This window comes from Anabrus simplex, chromosome 1 (assembly GCF_040414725.1).
Source record: "Anabrus simplex isolate iqAnaSimp1 chromosome 1, ASM4041472v1, whole genome shotgun sequence".
In the NCBI taxonomy this organism is placed as follows: Eukaryota; Metazoa; Arthropoda; class Insecta; order Orthoptera; family Tettigoniidae; genus Anabrus; species Anabrus simplex.
In genome coordinates, this window is record NC_090265.1 from 1,406,855,054 (window position 1) to 1,406,878,259 (window position 23,206).

Genomic DNA, 23,206 nt, shown 5'->3' on the forward strand with positions numbered 1-23,206 from the left:
CTGGTGCAGTCCGGTGGTACTTGAATGTGCTCAAATACATCACCCTCGTGTCAGTAGATTTACTGGCACGTAAAAGAACTCGTGCGGGACAATACTCCGGGATCTCGGCGTCTCCGAAAACCGTAAGTGTAGTTAGTGAGATGTAAAGCAATTATTATTATTATTATTATTATTATTATTATTATTATTATTATTATTATTATTATTATTATTATTATTATTATTATTATTATTATTATTATTGATACGGGGTTACCCGTTGAATGCAGAGGTGAAAGAAGGCGCGGGCTGGAATGGGTCTAACTACAAAGCTGAGACATTAATTAAAATTGAATTAAAGGTTATATTTAGCAAAACTTAACAATTTTGACATAGAATTTGAACATACAACAAACAACAACAAGTTAACAAATCAGGTACAAGAGCAGGAAAGCCAAGATTTAGAGATACTTTAACGATCTGGGCTTCGAGCCACACTTTTTACAATTCCTGAGCTCTCAGCTCACAACTACATATTACCAAAGAGCAGAAATCCCCTTATTGCATGGAGCACTTGCTCCCACCTTTCAACCTCAAGCCTGCTAGAGGCACTTTCAAACACAAGAAAGAGCTGACCCGCTCTCAATTTTCCAAGCCTATTAAAGGCAAGACCAGAGTTTTACACTAAATTGCCATCAAGGCACTGCTTACATCAAATGAAACGGGGGTATCTCGTACCCAACCTACTGGGCCTCAGTGGAAAGGAACAGATTAAGTAAATGGCCCAAAATACCAAGATGAATGGAGGCGTTGCTTGCACTCCTACATGAGACCGTTTAAAACCTAAGGGGCACTAGGCCGAAGAAACAGGGGCTAATCCCAAACTATGGAGGTGACTCGTATGAGAAAACTTTAAGACATTACAGAAGGGAAGAAACAGTTACAAAACGTAGTCACCTCAAACCAAAAATGAAGGGGAGCTCAAGAGGCTAAAGCACTCTCTATCCCCGTTTTACAGTTAAAGATATGTGAAGTTTTACAAAAGCGACGGAAAATTACATGTTTCAAGATAGGTTACATAGTAAAGGTTTCGGACCTTCCCCGCGGTTTAGACTGCTGAGCTAGCGAGAAATAAAGATGTTAAGTAGCCATTACCTTGTTGAAGAGCTGCTGCCGGATGAAAGAGGCGCTTCCCGCCTCCTGCTACACTTCCTTACAATAGGCTAGATGTTGTTCGAGTGGCCGAGAGACAAGAAAATCAGCAGTTTTTATACTCTCGGGGAAGATTCGAGACCTTTCATGAGTAATTAAGACACACCCACAGTCGTTTATTGGCTGGCTAAAAGTTACACATCAAAATTGAAGAAGAAAGACACGATTGGTCAAAAATTAATTACAGAAATTCTGGATTGGCTAAGTTCAAAGCTGGCGGAAAGAAAAGATGTATATTGCCAACCCACAAATGAAAGAACGAAATTTAGTAAAGAACAAACTTATGAATACAAAATTTCTTCAAATAAAGTTCTTCCACTTCCCACCACGGTGCATGATTATAGTTTTTAGGCGGTGACATCTATGAGAGAATGACCACACTTCTTGATTAATGGAAAACAAAACAAGTTGAAATCCACACAGTATTTATAACTTTGTAATCACAAAATTTATGGTAATGACATCTTCTGAGAAACTAATGAGTTGATCCAGTTTTTAAAGTTCAGAGTTTCTCCTGTAGAGGAGTACTTATTGGCGGAAGATTCAAATGTGCGGCGTATAGGTGTACCAGCCGGTACAGCCCTCCCCCCCCCCCCAAATGTCCTTCCATGGGGTGACACGGAAGTTTTTTAACAAAATTTAATCATCAAAAGAAGAAAATTTCTGCTTCTTTGCAAATAGATGGTGGTAGTATATGGAGGAGACATTAAGAATTTCCAAAGTTTGTAGGAGATTTTTTAAAAACCATTTAAATCATCAAAACATTTTTTAAGTCTCCTTTGTTTTGAAGTAGATAGTTAGGAGTTGTTTGAACTCCGGCTTGAGAGTGTCTTTGTTGCCGCAGAATGCCAACCACACGATGACAATTTTGACGACAAGACCAGCCGCCGCTGCAGATGCCCAGCCGAGGTCCTCCGGACCCCTCAAGTACCCGGAGATACCTCTCTCCCGCACTATGAGAGGGGTAGTCGTGGTGAAAGACGCCGCAGATGCGAAGTTTGTTTATAGTCCCCAGATAAGCTTGCGGTAGGTGCGCCGCACTTCAGCCTGTGCCGGGAGATAGCCTCCGGCGCGCCGTACACAGAAGGTAATCACGGGAGTGGAGTGGGCCCTTACCGCACCACGGTGGCGGTAAGGCAACGAACGGCTGAGGGGCACTGAAACAGTAACATCTCGGCGGCAGAATTGTTGTTGACAACTGATTTAAGGGTACGATCTTTGTTGAAGAGGCAGAGGGGTCAGCGGCATGGAAAATTTTTCTTTTTGCCACTGATATGGTTTTGGCAGGAGACTGGAGCTTGGTAATGGCCGCGAGGAAAGGACAGCAGAATAACCAGAGAGGAAGATCGTACAATTAACACATAGGCACAAGGAAAATAATCCAAGGGCAGAAGGCCTTAAAATAAAACAAAAATGTAACCTTCACGGGTCTTACAAAATGTTCATGACTAAGTTATTAAGGATATTACACAGGTTTCACCTGAGACAGGTGAACCCTAAAGATCCTCTCGGTGGCTGGATTGCTCACTAATAAAGTTACTGGAGTTAGAAAATCTAAAATGATACACGGCCCATGAAATCTGGGGGCAAGATTGCCCGCGGGAACAAAGTTCTTGATCATTACTGGGTCGCCGACTTTAAATTGGTGGGCCTCCGTCCACGATCATATCTTTCCCTAACCTTTTGATGAGAAACTTTAAGATTGGCCTTAGCCTTCTTCCAAAAGTCTCTAATATTATTGTCTAAGGTAGAATATCACTAAGAGACCAAAGGTTAGAGAGCGGCGTGTTGGGTACAAACTTAAACATCAATGACGCTGGAGTGAATTTATGAGATTCATGAACCGCCGAATTCAAAGCGAAGGCCAACCAATGCAGGGATGTGTCCCACCTGAAGTGATCGTCATGATGATAGGCAATTAGAGCCGACCTCAGATTACAGTTGACCCGTTCAGCCAGAGAAGGTTGAGGATAGTACGCTGATGTGGTTACTGTTGTTACATGTGAGATGGATAGATCAAAACAGAATTTACGGAAGAGATTGGAGGTAAAGGCTTTAGCATTATCAGAAACAATATATTGACACGGACCAAAAGAAGCAAAGATGGAATTTAAACATAAATGGTGGACTGTGCGGTAGCGAGCTTAGTCGGAAACAACTAGGAAAACCTTATGAAACAATCTACACACACAAGGATGAATTTGTTGGCACTCCCCTTTGATTGGAGGAAGGGTCATACGTAGTCGATATAGAGGCGTTCCATCGGGCGCGACGCTTGATGAGAAGACAAGAGCCCTTGCTTAGTGGACATGGTAGGTTTACTAAGCCAACAAGATTTACTGGCTTTTACCAATTCAAGAATTTCGCCGTCCATACCTTTCCAAATGAACATTTCTCGGATCTTTTCCCGGGTTTTGTAGATGCCTAAATGCCCCCCTAATGAGGTCTCATGGTAGTACTTGAAGATCATAGGTACAAGAACGGCTGGAACCACTCATTTTATTATCATGCCGCCACGGGCAACATAAAACACCATTCCTCAATACATAAGGGACGACATGTTCCCCAGAAGAAAGGGTTTCCATAATAGGGGCCAGCGTCGGATCTTCACGTTGATATTTTTCAATATCCCTAAACAACATGGGGGCATCAGTTAGAATAGCATTTATGTCAGGAGGTATGGACTCGGGAAGTGAAGCACTATCTTCCCGTTCAGAGGTCTCTACATCATTAGAAAACATACGGTTTAGTCCGTCCGCTACAACATTTTCAGACCCTCTTATATGCCTAACATCAAACTGGAAGGCAGAAATCCTGTTGGCCCAGCGGGCTATACGACCAGTACGACGCGGCCTAGCTAAGACCCAACTTAAGGCTTGGATATCTGTCTTCAAGTCGAACTTGACGCGTTCCAGATAGAGGCGGAACTTCTCTAGCGCAAATAAGACAGCCAAACCCTCAAGTTCATAGATGGAATACTTAGCTTCTTGAGCCAATAGAGTCCTAGATGCATAGGCGATGGGTCGCTTCCCTAGTTCAGTCACCTGAAGAAGGACTGCAGCCACCGCCGACGACGACGCGTCAGTTTGGACGATGCATTTCTTCGAGAAATCAGGCATGGCAAGGACAGGGGCGTTACAAAGAGCTAATTTGATGTCTTCGAAAGCGGCTTGTTGAGAAGGCCCCGACTCGAATTTGACGCCTTTCCTACGGAGTAAGTTCAAGGGCGCCGCTCTGTTAGCGAAGTTAGGAATAATTTTCCTGAAGAAATTCACCATTCCAATGAATCTGGCAATACCTTTGATGTCCTTGGGAGGTTTAAAATCACGGATGGCCTGTGTTCTTGAATGATCCACTGCGACACCATCGGGCTACACAGTATGCCCTAGAATTGACATGCAAGGTTTAGCGAAAGCAACCTTGGACAACTTCACAGTTAACCCTGCCTTACGAAGGCGATTAAGGACCTCTTTGAGGTGATCTAGTTGTTCTTCAAAGGTCTCCGAAAATACGACGACATCATCGAGATAATGGTATAAGTACTCGAATTTGATGTCGGAGAAGACCCTATCTAGCAGTCGCGTAAGCACAGCTGCTCCCGTGGGGAGCCCGAAAGGCACGCGGTTGTACTCATACAAGTTCCAATCCGTTGCGAAAGCTGTAAGATGTTTGGATTCTTCTGCTAGATGAATCTGGTTATACGCCTGATTGAGGTCTAAAATCGTGAAAAAATTAGATTTCCGAAACCATGAGAAACAAGAGTGAAGGTCTGGAAGGGCACAGATTGTAACACCGCCTTTCGATTTAAAGCTCTATAGTCAATCACAGGCCTGAAGCCACCTTGGGGTTTCGGGACTAAGAAAATAGATGATGAGTATGCCGACTTAGAGGGCCGAATTTGACCGTCCTTCAGCATCTGATCTATGATCTCCTTCAGAGCCTTCATTTTAGGTGGAGATAACCTATAAGGTGGAAATCGGACTGGAATCGAATCCGTAACCTCGATCTTGTATTCGATAAGGTCAGTAACACCAAGAGTTTCAGAGAAAACATCTGGAAATGACTGACACAACTTACGAATACTCTCAGTCTGCTCCTCAGGTCTCATCCGGGGTAGGCGAAACAGATGAACATGATACAGAATTACATTTCAACAAAGGGATTTTGAAATTACTAGCAAATTTGAAACTCCACGACTTGCTCTGAATGTCGAGCACAAGACCGGTGTGAGACATGAAATCAGCTCCCAATATAATAGGGCAAGACAAATGCTTGGCCAAAACCAGTTTCACTTTCCAAGTGAACTTCGAAATGCGAATTTTGGCATGTAGGGAACCTAAAATTTTTAATGGAGAGGAGTTTGCCGAAACGCATTGAACCGAAGACGAACAATAACCAGGAAATTTACAGGCAGACTTTAATTTAGAGTACCATTCAGCCGACATAATTGAACAAATACTGCCTGAGTCTAATAGAGCAGTGACGAGTTCATTATTTAATTCAATTTTGAGAAATGGTACAGGTGCGGGGGAATCCGCCGCAATCCTAAGACATTCTTTTGGGGATTCAAAGGTGGGGTTGGAAGACCATGTTCCGAGCCTGAGATTTCGGCTGGTTTACTTGGGGCTGAGCCTTGGAAAGATGAGTTAACCGACTCAGCCGAAGCCACTAGTCACTTTTGATTATTGGTGGAAGTTGCACCAGAAGTTGAGCAGGAGGGGGTGCCATTAGTATTAGGGCAATTATTGACAATATGGGAAAAAGCACCGCATTTAAAACAGCCTCGAGATGACCCTGCTCCATTCTTTGCCCTGTTGGATTTGATCAAAGGGCACTTGTTCCGGAGATGATCTGCGGACCCACAAGCATAACATTTGTGGGCTGCGATGGTTCGACGAGGCCATTCTCCTTATAACCCTTCTCCATACCCATTCTTTCCTCTCTCCCCATCTCTCATACCCTATATCTCCTAACCCTAGTTTTCGTAATTTATTTTTGCACTTATTCACCCAATACTTCTCGTTCTCCATATTTTCCTGGAATCTATACGTCTCTTGTACTAAATCCCCTCACTTCCCTTCTTCCAATCTCATCCAATATTTCATCACCCTCTTAGCTATAGTAATGTCTATCGATTCTTTACATACTACTCTAGCCCCCACATTTGCAGTACAGTTTGGGACCCCCATAATAATCTTACTAAATTTATCCACCACCTGGTTTAGTTCTTTTCTACTTTCTTCCAATCCCCATATTTCTACCCCATATAACATTTTTCCTTTAACTATTGACTGGAACACCATTCTCCGGATTTTGTACTTTATAAAAGGGTAATTCCCAATTATGTTTCATAATATGTTAGTTATCCTTTTAGTGATTTATTTACTTATTTAATTTAATATATGTCTTGTAAAAACATTTAACTGCACGTTTCGTGGTTGTATTTTGCAAAAATATCAAAAATACATTTTTAAGTATTTCGATAATACCTAACATTACTTGTAAAAATATATAATAAGCTCCCATTGTAACACACCTCCTCATCAAATATTATTAGATATAACAATTAAAATGCTAATATTGCTAATGAACTTCGAGTGAAATATCGTTCTCACATTTAGTACCCATGTTATTTATATTAGGTTCATAGCTTCTTGTCTTCAGTAACACACAAGAAGCACATAGGTCTGAACCAAGACGGATTCTAACTGTTGACTTCACAACGTTCATTGTAGGGTGTTTAACGTTTCCTTTAAGAAACTGCACAAACCCATTACGAATACCCACCATACTTGAGGCTATTCTGTAAGTCATAGCCCATTTTAATACAAGTTCTTGCTTCACATCCTTCATTATATCCTTACCTATTGTCATATTTTGTAAACTTAACAATTTTACTAATTCCTCCCTCCCCTCATCATATTTTCACAAGGAAATGAGACATAACAGCAATGCTTTCTTGTAAGATGACATACGTGTTTTCATCAAGACATACTGAATACATCTGGGAGTTATCCGAATCAGCTTTCAAATGCTCCGAAACATCTTCACTCATTCTTATTATTCTACCCTTGACAGTATTTCGGCTGGCTGGCATTTCTTTAATTCATGTACGATGTCGGCATTTAAAAGATCTCTGGTGATACATTTGGTGTTTACCCGACAAAATTCATCAAATCTCAGCCATAGACGCCCAAGAGAGTTTTGGTTTACACGGTCTGCCATCTAGTGGGCCTGGAGTAAAACGGAACATCGAAATTGACGAGCAGACAGCCAGATGGCGTCAAATTGAAATGTCTGCACACGGTAGCTGAGGCCATACGATTATTATTATTTTTATTTTGTTAGGAAAGTCTTCAATTAATGTATCGGACGTCGATAAGAAAGTCTCTTTCAAGAACTCACCGTCAAAAATCGGCTTCCCATGCTCTAATATGCAGTGAGACAGATGGAAACATCCGCACTGATATTATTCTTTGGCCTGAAAGATGATGCAAAACAAATAGTTTGCTTTCTGTATTCTTCGATTTTCTGTGAAACGAGCTCTCTTCTTTCTTCATTTGACATGGAACGAATATTTAAATGATTCGTCCGGAAATGGTGCTTTTGGCCTACATTAAATGTGCGGGACACGACGGTTTTCAGTCACAGGCAACACAAAGGGTTATTGCTTATTTGTATCACTCTGAATTCCGTTGTCCACCGTCCTTGAAGAATCCGGTTACTACTTTTGTTAAATTTCTGTTTTTTCGGCACCGAAAACATGTTTGTGAGGTCCGTATACAAATGACATTCAATAAACAGTAACACACAACGAATAATTACGCGCTACTAGCTACCACACACTCGTCAAAATTCACTCACCGACTAACTGACGGCCAGGTTTTCGATATTTATTTCTTACACGTGAAACACTATGACTATACGAACCATGTGATATTGTATAGTCTGTAGCACAAGACGTATATAAAATATTTAATATGTTCATGTAGCGTGCCACCGAAATCCACACGCGTGGCATAGGTTCGCCATCCCTGGTTTAGCCTGTACTCTCTTAAGTTGATTTGTGGATTAATCACCTACTTCAAAAAATTAACTACGGATGCTAGCTCAGTAGTATTGTCAGTGATAGTGGAGAGGGCCTCATCAATATCTTTCTCTCCCAATGTTGGGATACAAATTGATAACTCTAATGACCCCTTCAGTTTGTTTGTGTCTACCGCAACCGTGCCTCCAGATTGAACATTTCTAATGGTTAATTCATAAATCAATTCCTCCTTGCGCAAATAGCCGGGATGGAGGACTTCGCGAGGGCCGGACATGATGACCAAAACTTGACAAATTTAGAAATTTGGAAAAGAAAATTCCAGCAACTGAGAAAATTGTTAGAGTTCAAATTAAATTTAATCTTTAGCCGTCAAAAAGGGCTAAATTGAGACCCATTCAACCATGCTCTGCTACCACTTGATACGGGGTTACCCGTGGAATGCAGAGGTGAAAGAAGGTGCGGGCTGGAATGGGTCTAACTACAAAGCTGAGACATTAATTAAAATTGAATTAAAGGTTATATTTAGCAAAACTTAACAATTTTGACATAGAATTTGAACATACAACAAACAACAACAAGTTAACAAATGAGGTACAAGAGCAGGAAAGCCAAGATTTAGAGATACTTTAACGATCTGGGCTTCGAGCTCCACTTTTTACAATTCTTGAGCTCTCAGCTCACAACCACATATTACCAAAGGGCAGAAATCCCCTTATTGCATGGAGCACTTGCTCCCACCTTTCAACCTCAAGCCTCCTAGAGGTACTTTTCAAACACAAGAAAGAGCTGACCCGCTCTCAATTTTTCAAGCCTATTAAAGGCAAGACCAGAGTTTTACACTAAATTGCCATCAAGGCACTGCTTACATCAAATGAAACGGGGGTATCTCGTACCCAACCTACTGGGCCTCAGTGGAAAGGAACAGATTAAGTAAATGGCCCAAAATACCAAGATGAATGGAGGCGTTGCTTGCACTTCTACATGAGACCGTTTAAAACCTAAGGGGCACTAGGCCGAAGAAACAGGGGCTAATCCCAAACTATGGAGGTGAGTCGTGTGAGAAAACTTTAAGACATTACAGAAGGAAAGAAACAGTTACAAAACGTAGTCACCTCAAACCAAAAATGAAGGGGAGCTCAAGAGGGTAAAGCACTCTCTATCCCCGTTTTACAGTTAAAGATATGTGAAGTTTTAGAAAAGCGACGGAAAATTACATGTTTCAAGATATGTTACATAGTAAAGGTTTCGGACCTTCCCCGCAGTTTAGACTGCTGAGCTAGTGAGAAATAAAGATGTTAAGTGGCCATTACCTTGTTGAAGAGCTGCTGCCGGATAAAAGAGGCGCTTCCCGCCTCCTGCTACACTTCCTTACAATAGGCTAGATGTTGTTCGAGTGGCCGAGAGACAAGAAAATCAGCAGTTTTTATACTCTCGGGGAAGATTCGAGACCTTTCATGAGTAATTAAGACACACCCACAGTCGTTTATTGGCTGGCAAAAAGTTACACATCAAAATTGAAGAAGAAAGACACGATTGGTCAAACATTAATTACAGAAATTCTGGATTGGCTAAGTTCAAAACTGGCGGAAAGAAAAGATTTATATTGCCAACCCACAAATGAAAGAACGAAATTTAGTAAAGAACAAACTTATGAATACAAAATTTCTTCAAATAAAGTTCTTCCACTTCGCACCACGGTGCATGATTATAGATTTTAGGCGGTGACATCTATGAGAGAATGACCACACTTCTTGATTAATGGAAAACAAAACAAGTTGAAATCCACATAGTATTTTTGACTTTGTAATCACAAAATTTATGGTAATGACATCTTCTGAGAAACTAATGAGTTGATCCAGTTTTTAAAGTTCAGGGTTTCTCCTGCAGAGGAGTACTTATTGGCGGTAGATTCAAATGTGCGGCGTTTAGGTGGACCAGCTGGTACTATTATTATTATTATTATTATTATTATTGTTATTATTATTATTATTATTATTATTATTATTATTATTATTATTATTATTATTATTATTATTATTACGGGGATAACCGTGGAACAGAAAGAGGTTAAAGAAGGTACCGGGGTGAATGGGTCTATCTACAATATCAAAGTTGAGTTATAACTTTTAAAAATTATATTTCTTTTCCAAAAACAATCTTAACAATATTTTTCACTGAGTGAACATAACAATACATCAGGTACAAAAGCTATCTTGAAACAAGGCTAAGAAAATCCAAGATTCAAAACTTTAACAATTTTGGGCTTCAAGCCCCTATTTTACAATGTCAGAGATACCTGATTCAGATTACCAAAACTTTTCAAACTAAGGAATCATTTTTCCAAGGGCAGAAATCCCCTTAATTCAAGAGCACTTGCTCCCTCAATTACAATGTCAAGACTTCCAGAGGCACCCTTCGCAATTACAGAACTTTGAAAAAGCAGGCTCTCAGCTTATTACGGCCCACTCAAGGCAATCATCAAACTTTTACACTCTCTATCCTTCCATGGCCCAACTATAATTTGAAACAGGCGTATCTAGTACCCAACATATAGGGCCTTTGTGAAAAAGAACAGGTTAAGTAAACGGCTCGAAACACAAACTGAATGAAGGCGAACACTGCGCTCCAGATAATGAAATATTAAAACCTATAGGGCTCTCGGCCCATGAAACAGGGTCTATTCCCAAACTACTGAGGTAGCTCGCATGGAAATCACTTTAACACATTACAGGAAGAAAACCGTTACAAAACGAAGTCACCTCAAACCAAGATGAATGGGAGCTCGAGAGGGTAACTCACTCTCTATCCTCGATTTACAATTAAAGATTTTATGTTCTTACATTAGTCGAGATAAAGGTTACATTTTAGAAAAGTAGATTCCCCTCGGAATAATTTGCGGCTACAGCAAGAAAGATGGAATTATGTGGCCATTACCTTGTAGATGTTCTAGTTGCCGACGAAAGAGGCCGACCGCCTCCTACTTAAACACACACACTCAGATAGACGACGATCAATTGTCCAGGAAACATGAAAAGCCGCTGTTTATAAACCCTCAGAGAAGGTTCGAGATCATTCACGATTAATCAGGACACACCCTCTTAAATTTTATTGGCTAACACAGAGTGAACAAGAAATGCGGAATTGGTTGAAAATTAATTACCAAAATTCCTGACTGGCTAGATTCAAAACTGGCGGAAAGAAGAGGAAGTATTGCCAGCCCAAAAATAAATTAACATAGATCAGTTACGAAAAACCTAGGAATACAAAACTTCTTTATATTATAAGTTCTTACACCTTGCACCAGGGTGCATGATCATAGTTTTTTGGTAGTGTCATCTGTGGAAGAATGTCCAAACTTCTTGATGAATGGCAAACAAAACAAGGAAAAATTCACTCAGTTTAGGAAACTTCACAACAAAACAATTACTTAGTTTTTCAGTGGTGACATCTTCTGATTAAAGTTCTAAGTTCCTGTTGTAGTAGTTTCCACTTTTGTTCGATAGAACAGAGACATTGCGCTTATTTTTAATGCGCGGCGTTGAGGTGTACGTCCCGGTACAATTATTATTATTATTATTATTATTATTATTATTATTATTATTATTATTATTATTTACTATTTTTATTAAATTGTTCATGAGGTTGCTGTTTTAAGGAACAAGTTTAATTACATTTCAATAAAGGAATTATTTTCACTGTTCCATATTGTCATGATGGTTTTTTTTGTTCACAGGAAAAAAATAGTATTCCAAACAACCTTCATGATTCATCTATTAGTATGGCTAGCGCTGATCTCTTCAAAACGCCCTCGTAAGTAATGCTTTTAATTTTAATCGTACAGTTTATCACTCTTGTCTCAGACTTGGCAAACCAGTTTTGCTACTCATTATTTTTCTTCATTTCCGGGGGGCTATATAGTTTTTACCTTGTAATCTTGTACCGTTCTAAAAACTAAATCGATAAAATATAATGAAGTTTGTTATAAGTATATAACATACAATATATAAATATAAATTGAAATACATCTTCGTTGTAGACTGTTATGCCTTTCAAACTAATTTGTGGTGATATAAGACTATTCCTTTATGAAATTGGATTACAAAAGGAATAACAAATACCCTCATGTCAGCCTTACAGTAGTGTAGGCAGAGTTGCATAAATAGTAGGGATTAAATTAGGCTTTCTCGCATGCAAATCTCATAGCAAGACCGCCGTGCGGGCATTGTAGCTACGAGAAACTGATTTGAAAAATTTCTTAGCGCATACAAGTTCATATACCGACCGATTTCATTACACGGTACCGACTGTGTAGTTGTAAGTTTGTTTGGGATACTGAATGCTTGAGATCTATTGTAGCAGGCCTGAAGTTTTTCTTGGTTTCCTATTTTCCATTTTTTTATTTTCATGTACAATAATTATTTTTGGACTTTTTATAAGGTGTATACAAGGGGCAAAATATTTTAAAATATTATGTTAGTAAGTCTTCAAATAAAGCAGCATTATTTAACGTTACATATATGCTACATCATGAGTAAACATACGGTTACCATTCAAACTAGTTATTACATAAAATATATATAAGTATGTGTTCTTTCTCTTTTATTTCAGTCACATTTGTCAATAAGACTTAGTTTTACATTCTCTCACTGATATGGTAAAATATATGGTATCACACCCTTCTTTCAGTCTACTTTCTTTCCCCCAATTTCTGTGTTTCCTTCCCTACAACAGCACTGTCCTGAAACACTTATGCTCAATTCAAACTACTGGCGGAAAGCCTTGTAGCAATCCCTGTCTTTGTTGAAACAAAGAAAAACATCACACTTTACGAACGTGAACCCGTTGCATCCAGGAAATTTGCAACAGTTTCGAGTGGTGATCCACTTGGGCCAGTGATCCGTGGCGTCTTGTCGCAGATCCTTTGATGGAACAACAGCTCTAGGACACTTCTTCTTTCTGGTTTCAAGCTGCTGCTGAATTTCATGGCTTGGTCTGCCCCTCTTTTGGCTACTTCTTCCCATAGAACAGAGACGTTGTGCTACCTCAGTTCTGAAGTACTTCTGATTCAGGATTTTCCTCCTAGGATCCTTCTTCAGCAGTATTTCCTTATATAAAATCCAGGCATTTATGACTGCCAGATCAAGTAAATGGTAAGACAGTCTGAAATACCACTTTTTAGATCTCAGTGTATGGCGGTCCAGGTGACTGTCCATCAAATCTACACCTCCCATGTGTCTGTTGTACACTATTACAATTTGAGGACAATTTACTTTTTTGTGAGTTTTTGAGCTTCGTTCATAGCGTTCCACTATTGTTTCTGGAAATTTCCCCGAGAATGTTGACAGAAATATCACACATTTATTGTCTTTCCAAATCAAAGATACCTCAACACCACTCACATTCGCTACAAACTCTACTGATGTACCTCTTGGAAGCTTATTTAGTTCTTGCTCCGTTGGTAATTTACAGTCAGGAATCCTGTTTCTGCGTGCTGTTTGCAATGATGGTATGCCCTGTTTGTGTGGATAGACCAGAAGAGGAACTGATGTATAATAGTTGTCGAAGTAAAGATTATGATTCACGTGTTTAGGAATACCTCGAGCTAACCTCACCACGACATTTGAACTTGCACCTAGATCTGGTTCTATAGGTAATCGAGAGGCAGGATCATTCTCTTGTCCACTGTAGATCTCGAATTGATAAGCAAATCCTGATGTAGAACAGAGAACGAATAGCCTATAACCCCAGTTATGTGGTTTGTTCTGGACGTATTGCCGCAGATGATGTCGAACTTTAGTAGGACACATTTGCTCATCTATTGACAAACATTCGTCCATACGAACTGATGAAAAAGTTCCCAGCAAAGAATCAATAACCGGCCTGAGTTTATGCAGTTTATCATGACCTGGCTCACCTCTGGGTATTTGTTTTTCATTGTCATTAAAATGGAGACTTGTTCGAGTTCTCTCAAACGTATTTACAGACATTGTATTCTTCACAAGATCAAGGCCAATTGTATCACTCCATAAATCACGTACACTGTCGTTATGGGTGACAGATGTTAGTAAACATATCCCAAGGTACTTTTGCACGTCACTTTTAGTTAATTGGAAGGCTTTAGCAGGGTCCTTTTGAGAGGCGTAAAGTATACTCTCATCTGCAATTCTCTGGATCAGTTCATCTGTGAAAAAATACTTGAAATATTGATATGGAGTCTACAAGTTCATAATTCTATCGGGGTAATCTAAATTTTCTTTGAATTTCTTCTCGTCATCACTGTTGGAAAGATTCTTCCTTTTTCCAGGTACAATGAAGGCGTTTTATTATTGATTTGACATTTTTAGTTTTGTGACTCTCCTGATGAGTTAGCTGAGCACCGTCAAATGGTTTTATTGTCATCATGCTCATTTTGTGGTATCACATGGCGAGTGGAATGTTCAGTATTATCCACCTGCGAGGTACTTGTAGTAGCAGGTCGTTCATCAGCTGATGTGTCACTCTCGGAACTCGTGAAGGCATATAATTCATTTGGATATAGTGTAGGATCATCATCACTGTCATCAAAGTCACTGAGATCATCGTCACTTCCAGAAGCTAATTCTAGAAGTTGTAGAACCTCTTCTCCACTGGCATTTTTCTTCAACAATCCACGACGATCAAATAGTCAATCCATAACTTGAAATTCAATGAAGAACAATAGAATTAGTCTAATTGATAAATATACCACCCAGTCAACACTATCTATTACCAATAATGTGAATAATATGGGATTATTTACTTCAGAAATCTAAATTACGCAACATAACCTAACAATTATGAAGTATCAATATTTACATGATGTTGCATATATGCAACAAGCACAAATTTCCGTATAACACCGGATATATTGTATGCATTGTGATATAATTCAGGAAATATGTCTATACGTACCTTATTTTGTTCATATGATTTTTATCTTCTTCAAAAAATACCTTTTAATAATGCAGATTCAATTTCATCCTTCAAGTCAAAGACAAAATGGTGTAGCTTCTCCCACCTCATAACATATGCTATTCTAAGCCCACAGTACAGGCAACCTATGGGTAACTAATGTCAAAGATAATCTATGAACATCTTGGAAAACATTTAGAACATGCATTGGTTCATGAAATGCTCACCAGAGGTGTGCAAATCAATTTGTTAATCTATGTTGCATATATGCTACACCATGCAATAAAGGGCTAGCCTTGACTTTTCCCTACGTCGCCGTAAACTTGTATGCTTTAGTGCGACGTTAAACCGTTAGTGCGTGTTCGAGCACATTTCGAACAAATATAATTAATCATCTACATTTTATAATTATTTCACTGAACTTCTTGAAATGAACAGTTGTTCATATAGAACTGTATGAATTCAGAAGAGAAACAAACATGAATAACTCTCTTTTGCGGCCCTCAAAGTGGCAGCCTTTAGGGAGGATATTGCTTCTTCGATATGAAATGTTCGGTTGAGAAATACATAGCGCAGTTTTCTACTTTACAATGCAACAATCATACACATTGTGCCCAATAAGATATCTCAAATACCTTCCAGTACATCAAGGAATACCTATTTCGTCAGATTTCCTTATGTCTGTCCGAAAGTATTTCGTGAATGGGTAAATGAAAGACTTTGATGAAGTCCAGGAATTTAGAGGATGGTAAGTGTTATTTTATCCGGTAAAGTCAAAGAGATGATCTATCCTCGTAGCATTAACTGAAGAAATAATCACTGTAAAACCCTTCCCTAAGATTGTTAAGAACATGAACCACAATCGGAGATACACTGATTTAAAGCCAGGAACCAGGAAACATAAAACAGCTAAAAGGCAATTTTCAAAAGCCAAATGCTTTGGTAATTTCAGTTAACGTTCAGGACCTGTCAAAAGAAAAGAAAATGTTGTCAGATGTGTGCAAGCAAATTACTAGATATGGAAGTCGTTCTAGGAACACATACGGGAGCAAATGATGAAATATATAAATTGGAGGCAATAAAATTGGTCATAGATAGACGCCATGAGCAGTACGACAGTGTGAATTTATCCCAACCAAGATGTTAGAGTGAAGTCTACAACAACTTTGAAATCTTGGCCGATCATTTAAGTCCTCTTATCACATCCAAATACCAACCACCAAATGAGAAACTCATGTTTCAGAGGCTTAATAATTTTAAAGCGCACAGAAAGAAGATTATTTTAGAGGAATCAGCTGCGTTTGCCACACTGCGGATAAGAGCAGTGAATAATTAAAAGTGTGGAGCTCAAATAGATCTGTGAATTAGAAGTAACCGACGTGAACGTGGCGGGAATGATTGCTGATAAAACCAGCTAGGAACAATGGCAGGAGGGTTATCGAAATGAGGAGATAAAGGTAGGAGTAAACTTCATGTATGATGATGTTCCTATTAAACGGCTTCGGTAGGGGGTCATGTGAGGTGAAGAGAGGAGGATAGGTTACTTAGAAGAATAATGGGCTCTGCTATAAAGGGTAAGATAATAGAAGTAGATGGTTAAAACTTACTGTTGTAATGTTAAAGGGTGCGGACTAAATGAGACCACGGAGTTAGTTGCAAACAGAGGGTTGTAGAAAGAACGTTGAAGGAATTCTGTAATGAGGAAGTATGTATGTATGTATGTATGTATGTATGTATGTATGTATGTATGTATGTATGTATGTATGTATGTATGTATGTATGTATGTATGTATGTATGTATGTATGTATGTATGTATGTATGTATGTATGTATTGCAGCCGCCCCCTCCCTAAATGGCACCGGCATAGAATCTACAGGGTCGCACACGGGTCAAGAAAAATTAAAATAAGTAGGCGCTGAATTAGAGTAATCTTAAAGGCGTACGGGGGAGGAGAAGCGGGGCATACTTAACTAAAATGAGAACACATCCAAATTAAGAATTTAACTCACAAACCGGTTTATTCAACCTTAATGATGATGGGAAATGGCGCATTAAAATACACTAATGAACGAGTAATATACATAAATGTTTGTTGTGAATTATTATATGGACATTTGTCCATTATGCTTGATAGAAATGAGTACGTTTATCGCAAAGCGATGTCTCGTGACATGAAGCGAATGAAAATTTTACCATAACACTGAGGCTATATTATCACTAACACATAAAACTAACATGCACCGACAACGTGTCTGAGCAATCTCTACTCTAATGAAAACCTAAATTTCCCAATGAAATGACGTAAAAGTAAAATGCACTCATATGAAACAACGCCTGGGTTCGAACCGACCCTCGCTAGTATACACATTGCCAGGCTGATGGACAGAACCACCACTGACCTTATTTACAACCACACATGACACAAAGAACATATAAAATCATACATGATATGCAGCAAAATGCGCAAGGCACTTTGATCTTCCTTCGGACGCCGTAAACCTCCAATGTCCACGTTGAGCATCGAACTGACAACCTCTTGCGATGAAGACGGGGTCCTGTAATGCCTATCTATATTATACTCGAACAATTAACAACTATTCACTAGCAAACATTAGCATTATCGGCCGGGCCACTTGTTAATAAATACAGTACTCTGGCGTGTTGATTGAATCACATATTCAGCCGTCAAACAGGCCTCTTTCTCACTTTAAAATCCCTTGCCTTTTCATTGGGAAACACACAAAAAAAACACGACCGGTGGCAGGGGCAGACGAAATGCTCCCTCCTCCACATGCGGTCAACAGCCCCGCCATTAACAGGCGTAACATTCCCTTTCATAAAGACACAAGACCACTCCACTCGGAAGTACGTCTACAATAAACTGAGGTCTCAAACACTCGCGCAAATCACCTCGAATTCAACACATATTTTCCCAACAGTATCACGTCACTTTCACAACGCGGCTCCGGTATTACAATGCTAATATTTGCCCGATCATTATTATTATTATTATTATTATTATTATTATTATTATTATTATTATTATTATTATTATTATTATTATTATTATTATTATTATTCCTGCCGTTCTGCATAACGTACCCGCTACATTAATCATACATGGTCATCGTGCGGAATCTATTCAGCAATTACAACACAATTGACGTGCTCGCACGGCAATTAACATCTGATTATTGACAGCTAATTAATCGATGATCAGCACTTGGTTACCTTACCGTCACACGGCAATACCTTAATTAATTAATTAATATTCACACGGATTGATATTTGACACTCGCACTGTGATCACATCCTGGTAAGCTTAATCACATAATCAGTTTAACTCATAACGCTCCCTATCTAAGTATTACAAAGGGGGTTTTTTGGCTGTCAGTTCGGCCGCTGGGCCTCGTAGTTACGTGCCTTACACACTATAGTACTTACCGTTTTTACTTGCCATGCACTTATCAAAATAATAATTACTCTAATTAATAACTATTCTCACTGCACTCTCCTAAACTGATTACTTCCGGTCTTCTGACGCAAATAATCAAACAAAATCTCCTAAGAAAAATAATTGAATAAATCTCTACCACATGCAAACTAAAGTATTATATTCCCTAAATTATTTACAATCAATTACTCAGACCTGTCGTCGGTTTCCTAAACTAGGAATTAACAACTACGCGCCCATTTCGGCGCTCTATTTCAACTGGACTACATCTTTAATCCTTTATAGCGTCAGCCTACGATAAACATTTCCCATCCCCTCTAGGCATGCCAGATATTAAAAATTAGTACTCATCTCTATCACATGATGACACCTTCGTCAGCTCAGGAGGTCCATCCTGGGCTTACTCCTGGTCCATGGGCACCGCGGTGATTACTTGCATTTCCATACCATCTTGAAGTTGAGGGTCCATGGTTCGTTGCTGGTGGAGCCGCTGGCAGTTAATCCTGTACACATAGAACGTCACTGTTTAATTTCACACTCCGGTTAACAGCGTTCAATATGAACGTCCGGTCACGATCTCGGATACGACTACGTAGTCCGCGGTTCAGTACCGAATCCCGTCTATCTCTCAGCCACTATTCAGTCTGCTGCTACGTAAGATTATTATGCTATAGTAATGATAATAATATTACTTTACACTTCACGGTTTTATAAAAAGTTAACACTGATGTCACGGAGACCAAACTATACATTATTTTTGCGAATTCTATTATTTCACTTGAAATGGAAGTTAACTTCACTTGAACAAAGAACTAACGAGGGCTTAACCAAGCATAGCTTCGCCGTCGATGAGCCGCGAGTCCCGAGTGACGCTTGTCCCTTAGTGCAGTGGTTTTTACAAGGGAGCGATACCCCTTCCACTAATTTGCGTATTGCCTATTCACGGCATACTCGAGGTGTAATAGTACGGCTAATTGGTGACCAATATTTAGTTGATGCGATTGAGACATAACCACTCAATGATCCTTCGGTGGATCTCCTTCAATTAATTAAAATCTGTCCGGCTTCCCCTACCACGCGGGGTGAAGTCCCTCCGTCGAGGACGTGTCATGAGAATAAACAGATGGCCCCAGTACTTTTACACGCGGAAACAACACAGTATTCTTTCTTCTTCTGAAAGTTATCAAGAAAGGGGACATTAGACACTCTAAATAAATGTCCCAGTGACATTTATCCCTTTTAAATCGGGAGACGACTCCATAATTCGAGTTTCATTAATTTTCTAGATCGTAGGTAATTAAGTTGGCTAGTCCGGATCCAAGATGGCTCCTATATTTCGTTTCGAAAAAGTTGGTTTCCCCTCATTCTGTGAGTCTTGAGGAGGGATGTCTTCTCTCGAGTGATGTCACGGGGAATCCCCATTCATAACCCCTCCCGGGTCTAAATGAGCTTGCGTTCCGCTGCGGGCCCCCGCTGCACAAAGGATAATATGGCGCAAACAAAGAAATCTCGTAAAATAACTTTCAAAGACTCAATTTATCTATCTTAATGATATGAATATTAATTAGTTTCGGTGTCACCTGTATTAATGTTATGAATATTAATCAATTTCAGCATTGTTTTCCTTAAATAGCATTGCGTGCGTAATTACGAAGATCAATATCAACCAAAGGTCCTTGGATCATGCCCCTGTCGGGTTCAGTATGTATGTATGTATGTATGTATGTATGTATGTATGTATGTATGTATGTATGTATGTATGTATGTATGTATGTATGTATGTATGTATGTATGTATGTATGTATGTATGTATGTATGTATGTATGTATGTATGTATGTATGTGCAATATGAATCGCCATAGTGTACCTCATCTGAATCTTAGATAACTCTGCAAAGAAAACCTTTCCTGACAGTTGATCGCGAACCAGGCATCCCATTAAACTAGGCGTGCTATTACGAAAAGAACATAATTTTAGCGCGGGGTTCATGATATTCGACGCAGGAAGCAGTACCAGAAGTAATGTTAGAGAATCGGGGAACGTTCAGTTGATGACCAAGCCTTTGTTCCTCTTGCAACATCCCGCGATTTGAGAACATGTATTGATTATTTGCAAAAATTAAAATGTTTCCCAAAAGGACTTTCAACCTTCTTAAGATGACTTGCTATTGGTCACCTTGTCGAGCTTCATACTTGAGTGGTCAGTGCCTTGGCCTTTGGGCCTCAGGTTCCTTGGTTTGAATCCCGATTGGGTCGTGAGAATTAGGTCGTTGATTAAGTTCATTGGTTCGGGCACATTCTTGCAAGTAACACATCACACATGAAACTTCTTTTTGCTACTGGATTTACGTCGCGCCGACACAGATAGGTCTTGTGGCGACGATGGGGTAGGAAAGGCCTAGGAGTTGGAAGGAAGCGGCCGTGGCCTTAATTAAGGTACAGCCCTAGCATTTTCCTGGTGTGAAAATGGGAAACTACGGAAAACCATCTTCAGAGCTGCCGAAAGTGGGATTCGAATCCACTGTCTCCCGGATGGAAGCTCACAGCCGCGCGTCTCTGATCTCACGGTCAACTCACCCGGTTCACACACAAAACTATCCTCTACCATACTAACACAGATTCCTCAATTCAGCAGACGCTGTCCATCCTCATCGGAGGGTCTTCCCAACATGGGTTGTAATAGCTACACGAAGTTATTTAATAATAACACCAGTGAATGATTGGTTACCACTTCTACCTCAAATTTTGGGTTCGATTTCTGTCCAGATCGGTGGATTATTAAAGTAGAAATGTGTGGTACGCCAATACCGTTCATATCGATGTTTTGAAAAACTTGTCGTATTAAATGCAGTTAACTACAATGACTTGACCTGTCTCTGAGAACGGAAAATATAAATGGACACACGAGTCACTCAGATTCTTATATTTAGAAGCCAACTAAGTGTTTTGAACAAACGTTTCAAGCAATTCATCCATTAAAGTAATTATAGCTCATTCGCTCATTCCCGGTATAGAAAGCCAAGAATAACGGCCGAGAGGATTCGTCGTGCTGACCACACGACACCTCGTAATCTGCAGGCCTTCGGGCTGAGCATCGGTCGCTTGGCAGGCCAAGGCCCTTCAGGGGTTGTAGTGCCATGGGGTTTGGTTTGGTTTCATTCGCTCATTAAAGGATCTGTATAAGGAAAACAAAACGTCTGAATAGCTTCCAGTCGTGTAATTGAAACTCTAAAACTCTTAAAATTATATGGTATCTTTTTCAACAGGTTGCAGCTCACAGACCCCCAGGCACAATCACAGTCTTCAGCCGAGTCGCATGTGCCTTTCGCCAATCGCAAGAATACATCTGTAACGTAAGTTTAATTCATATTTAACCATTCATTAGAAAACAAAGAATTTGTATACATATGCAACATTCAATTAAATAACATTATCCATTAGACATTTGCTATGATGAACATACCATGTCGCAAAACAATTTTACGTGACATCGTCTGTTGTTTATATTTATTTATTTATTTATTTATTTCATTTGTTTCACAATATACAATTGTTGATAATATTTTGTTCTAAAACTATTTGTTGTAGAGACGCCGGTGCTATGGCTCACCTGCTCAAAGGTTGTCTTGGGACAGGTATTCTGGCCATGCCAAACGCTTTTAAGAATGGCGGCTTGGCATTCGGCTTGGTGGGCACTCTGGTTCTGGGAACAATATGTGCTCACTGTATGAACATTCTGGTAAGAAAATAATAAGATTTCCACTTCATCTGCTCCAACTTAAATGAATGTACAAGTTGAGTTTATGTGCATATTATTGTGTGTAAAACATTTCACTAAAATATGACAATAGTTTGGACAATCTTTATACTGTCTTGATTTATTACGAATATACATATATTTATAAGCAGTGCAGTAGTAGAAATATTTGATTGATGAAAATCTTATGATCACGAACTCATTCTCTAATATTTTACTAGCCTTCCACTTTGATTTACTTTGAACTTGTTGTGTGTTTGTGTGCGTGTGTGTTTCTTCTACTGCTTCGTCGACCAGTGACTGAACAATCGGCTTGAGCCGTGGAATTGTCATTGACAATATCGCCGAAGAAGCAATGCAGTTGAAGGATGGGATACTATGTTCAACAGTTTGATGAAAAGACATCGTCGCTTCAAGGAGTCGGTATCGTGTTTGAAAAAAAGAAAAGGAAACTAAGCATCTGATGTTCATATAGCAAGGATAGATATGAATCTCGAAGGTTTGAAGATAATTGCATTTTAGATTAAAGACCCGAAAGCCTATGACGAAACTGAATACATCGAAAAAAGTTTGAGAAAAATGTATTACGTCACTAAAATGGACTGAAACCTGTGGCAACATTCTAACAAAGATATTGTAAATATTTTCATAATAAAATTTTTAAATAATCAAGATTGAACGTATATGACAAAGTAATAGACGCATTTAAAACGGGACTTGGTCTAACTTTGCGCTGGTTCATGGCATCCGTGCGTCTACTTACCCCTGTCGTATATGTTTGTTCAAGTTTATACGGCAGGCCCACCTAACCATCGAGGTACCACTT

The 23,206-nt window shown here is 39.4% G+C and overlaps 1 protein-coding gene across 1 annotated transcript in view; it reads left to right on the top strand.

Annotated features, from left to right (window-relative positions):
* Positions 1 to 23,206, top strand: part of LOC136879048 (proton-coupled amino acid transporter-like protein CG1139) — a 170,343-nt gene that overhangs the window by 30,401 nt on the left and 116,736 nt on the right. The window contains exons 2-4 of the mRNA XM_067152786.2: positions 11,973 to 12,049; positions 21,890 to 21,976; positions 22,212 to 22,362. Of these exons, the coding sequence (XP_067008887.2) occupies positions 11,973 to 12,049; positions 21,890 to 21,976; positions 22,212 to 22,362 (315 nt within the window). The remainder of the gene's footprint in view (positions 1 to 11,972; positions 12,050 to 21,889; positions 21,977 to 22,211; positions 22,363 to 23,206) is intronic.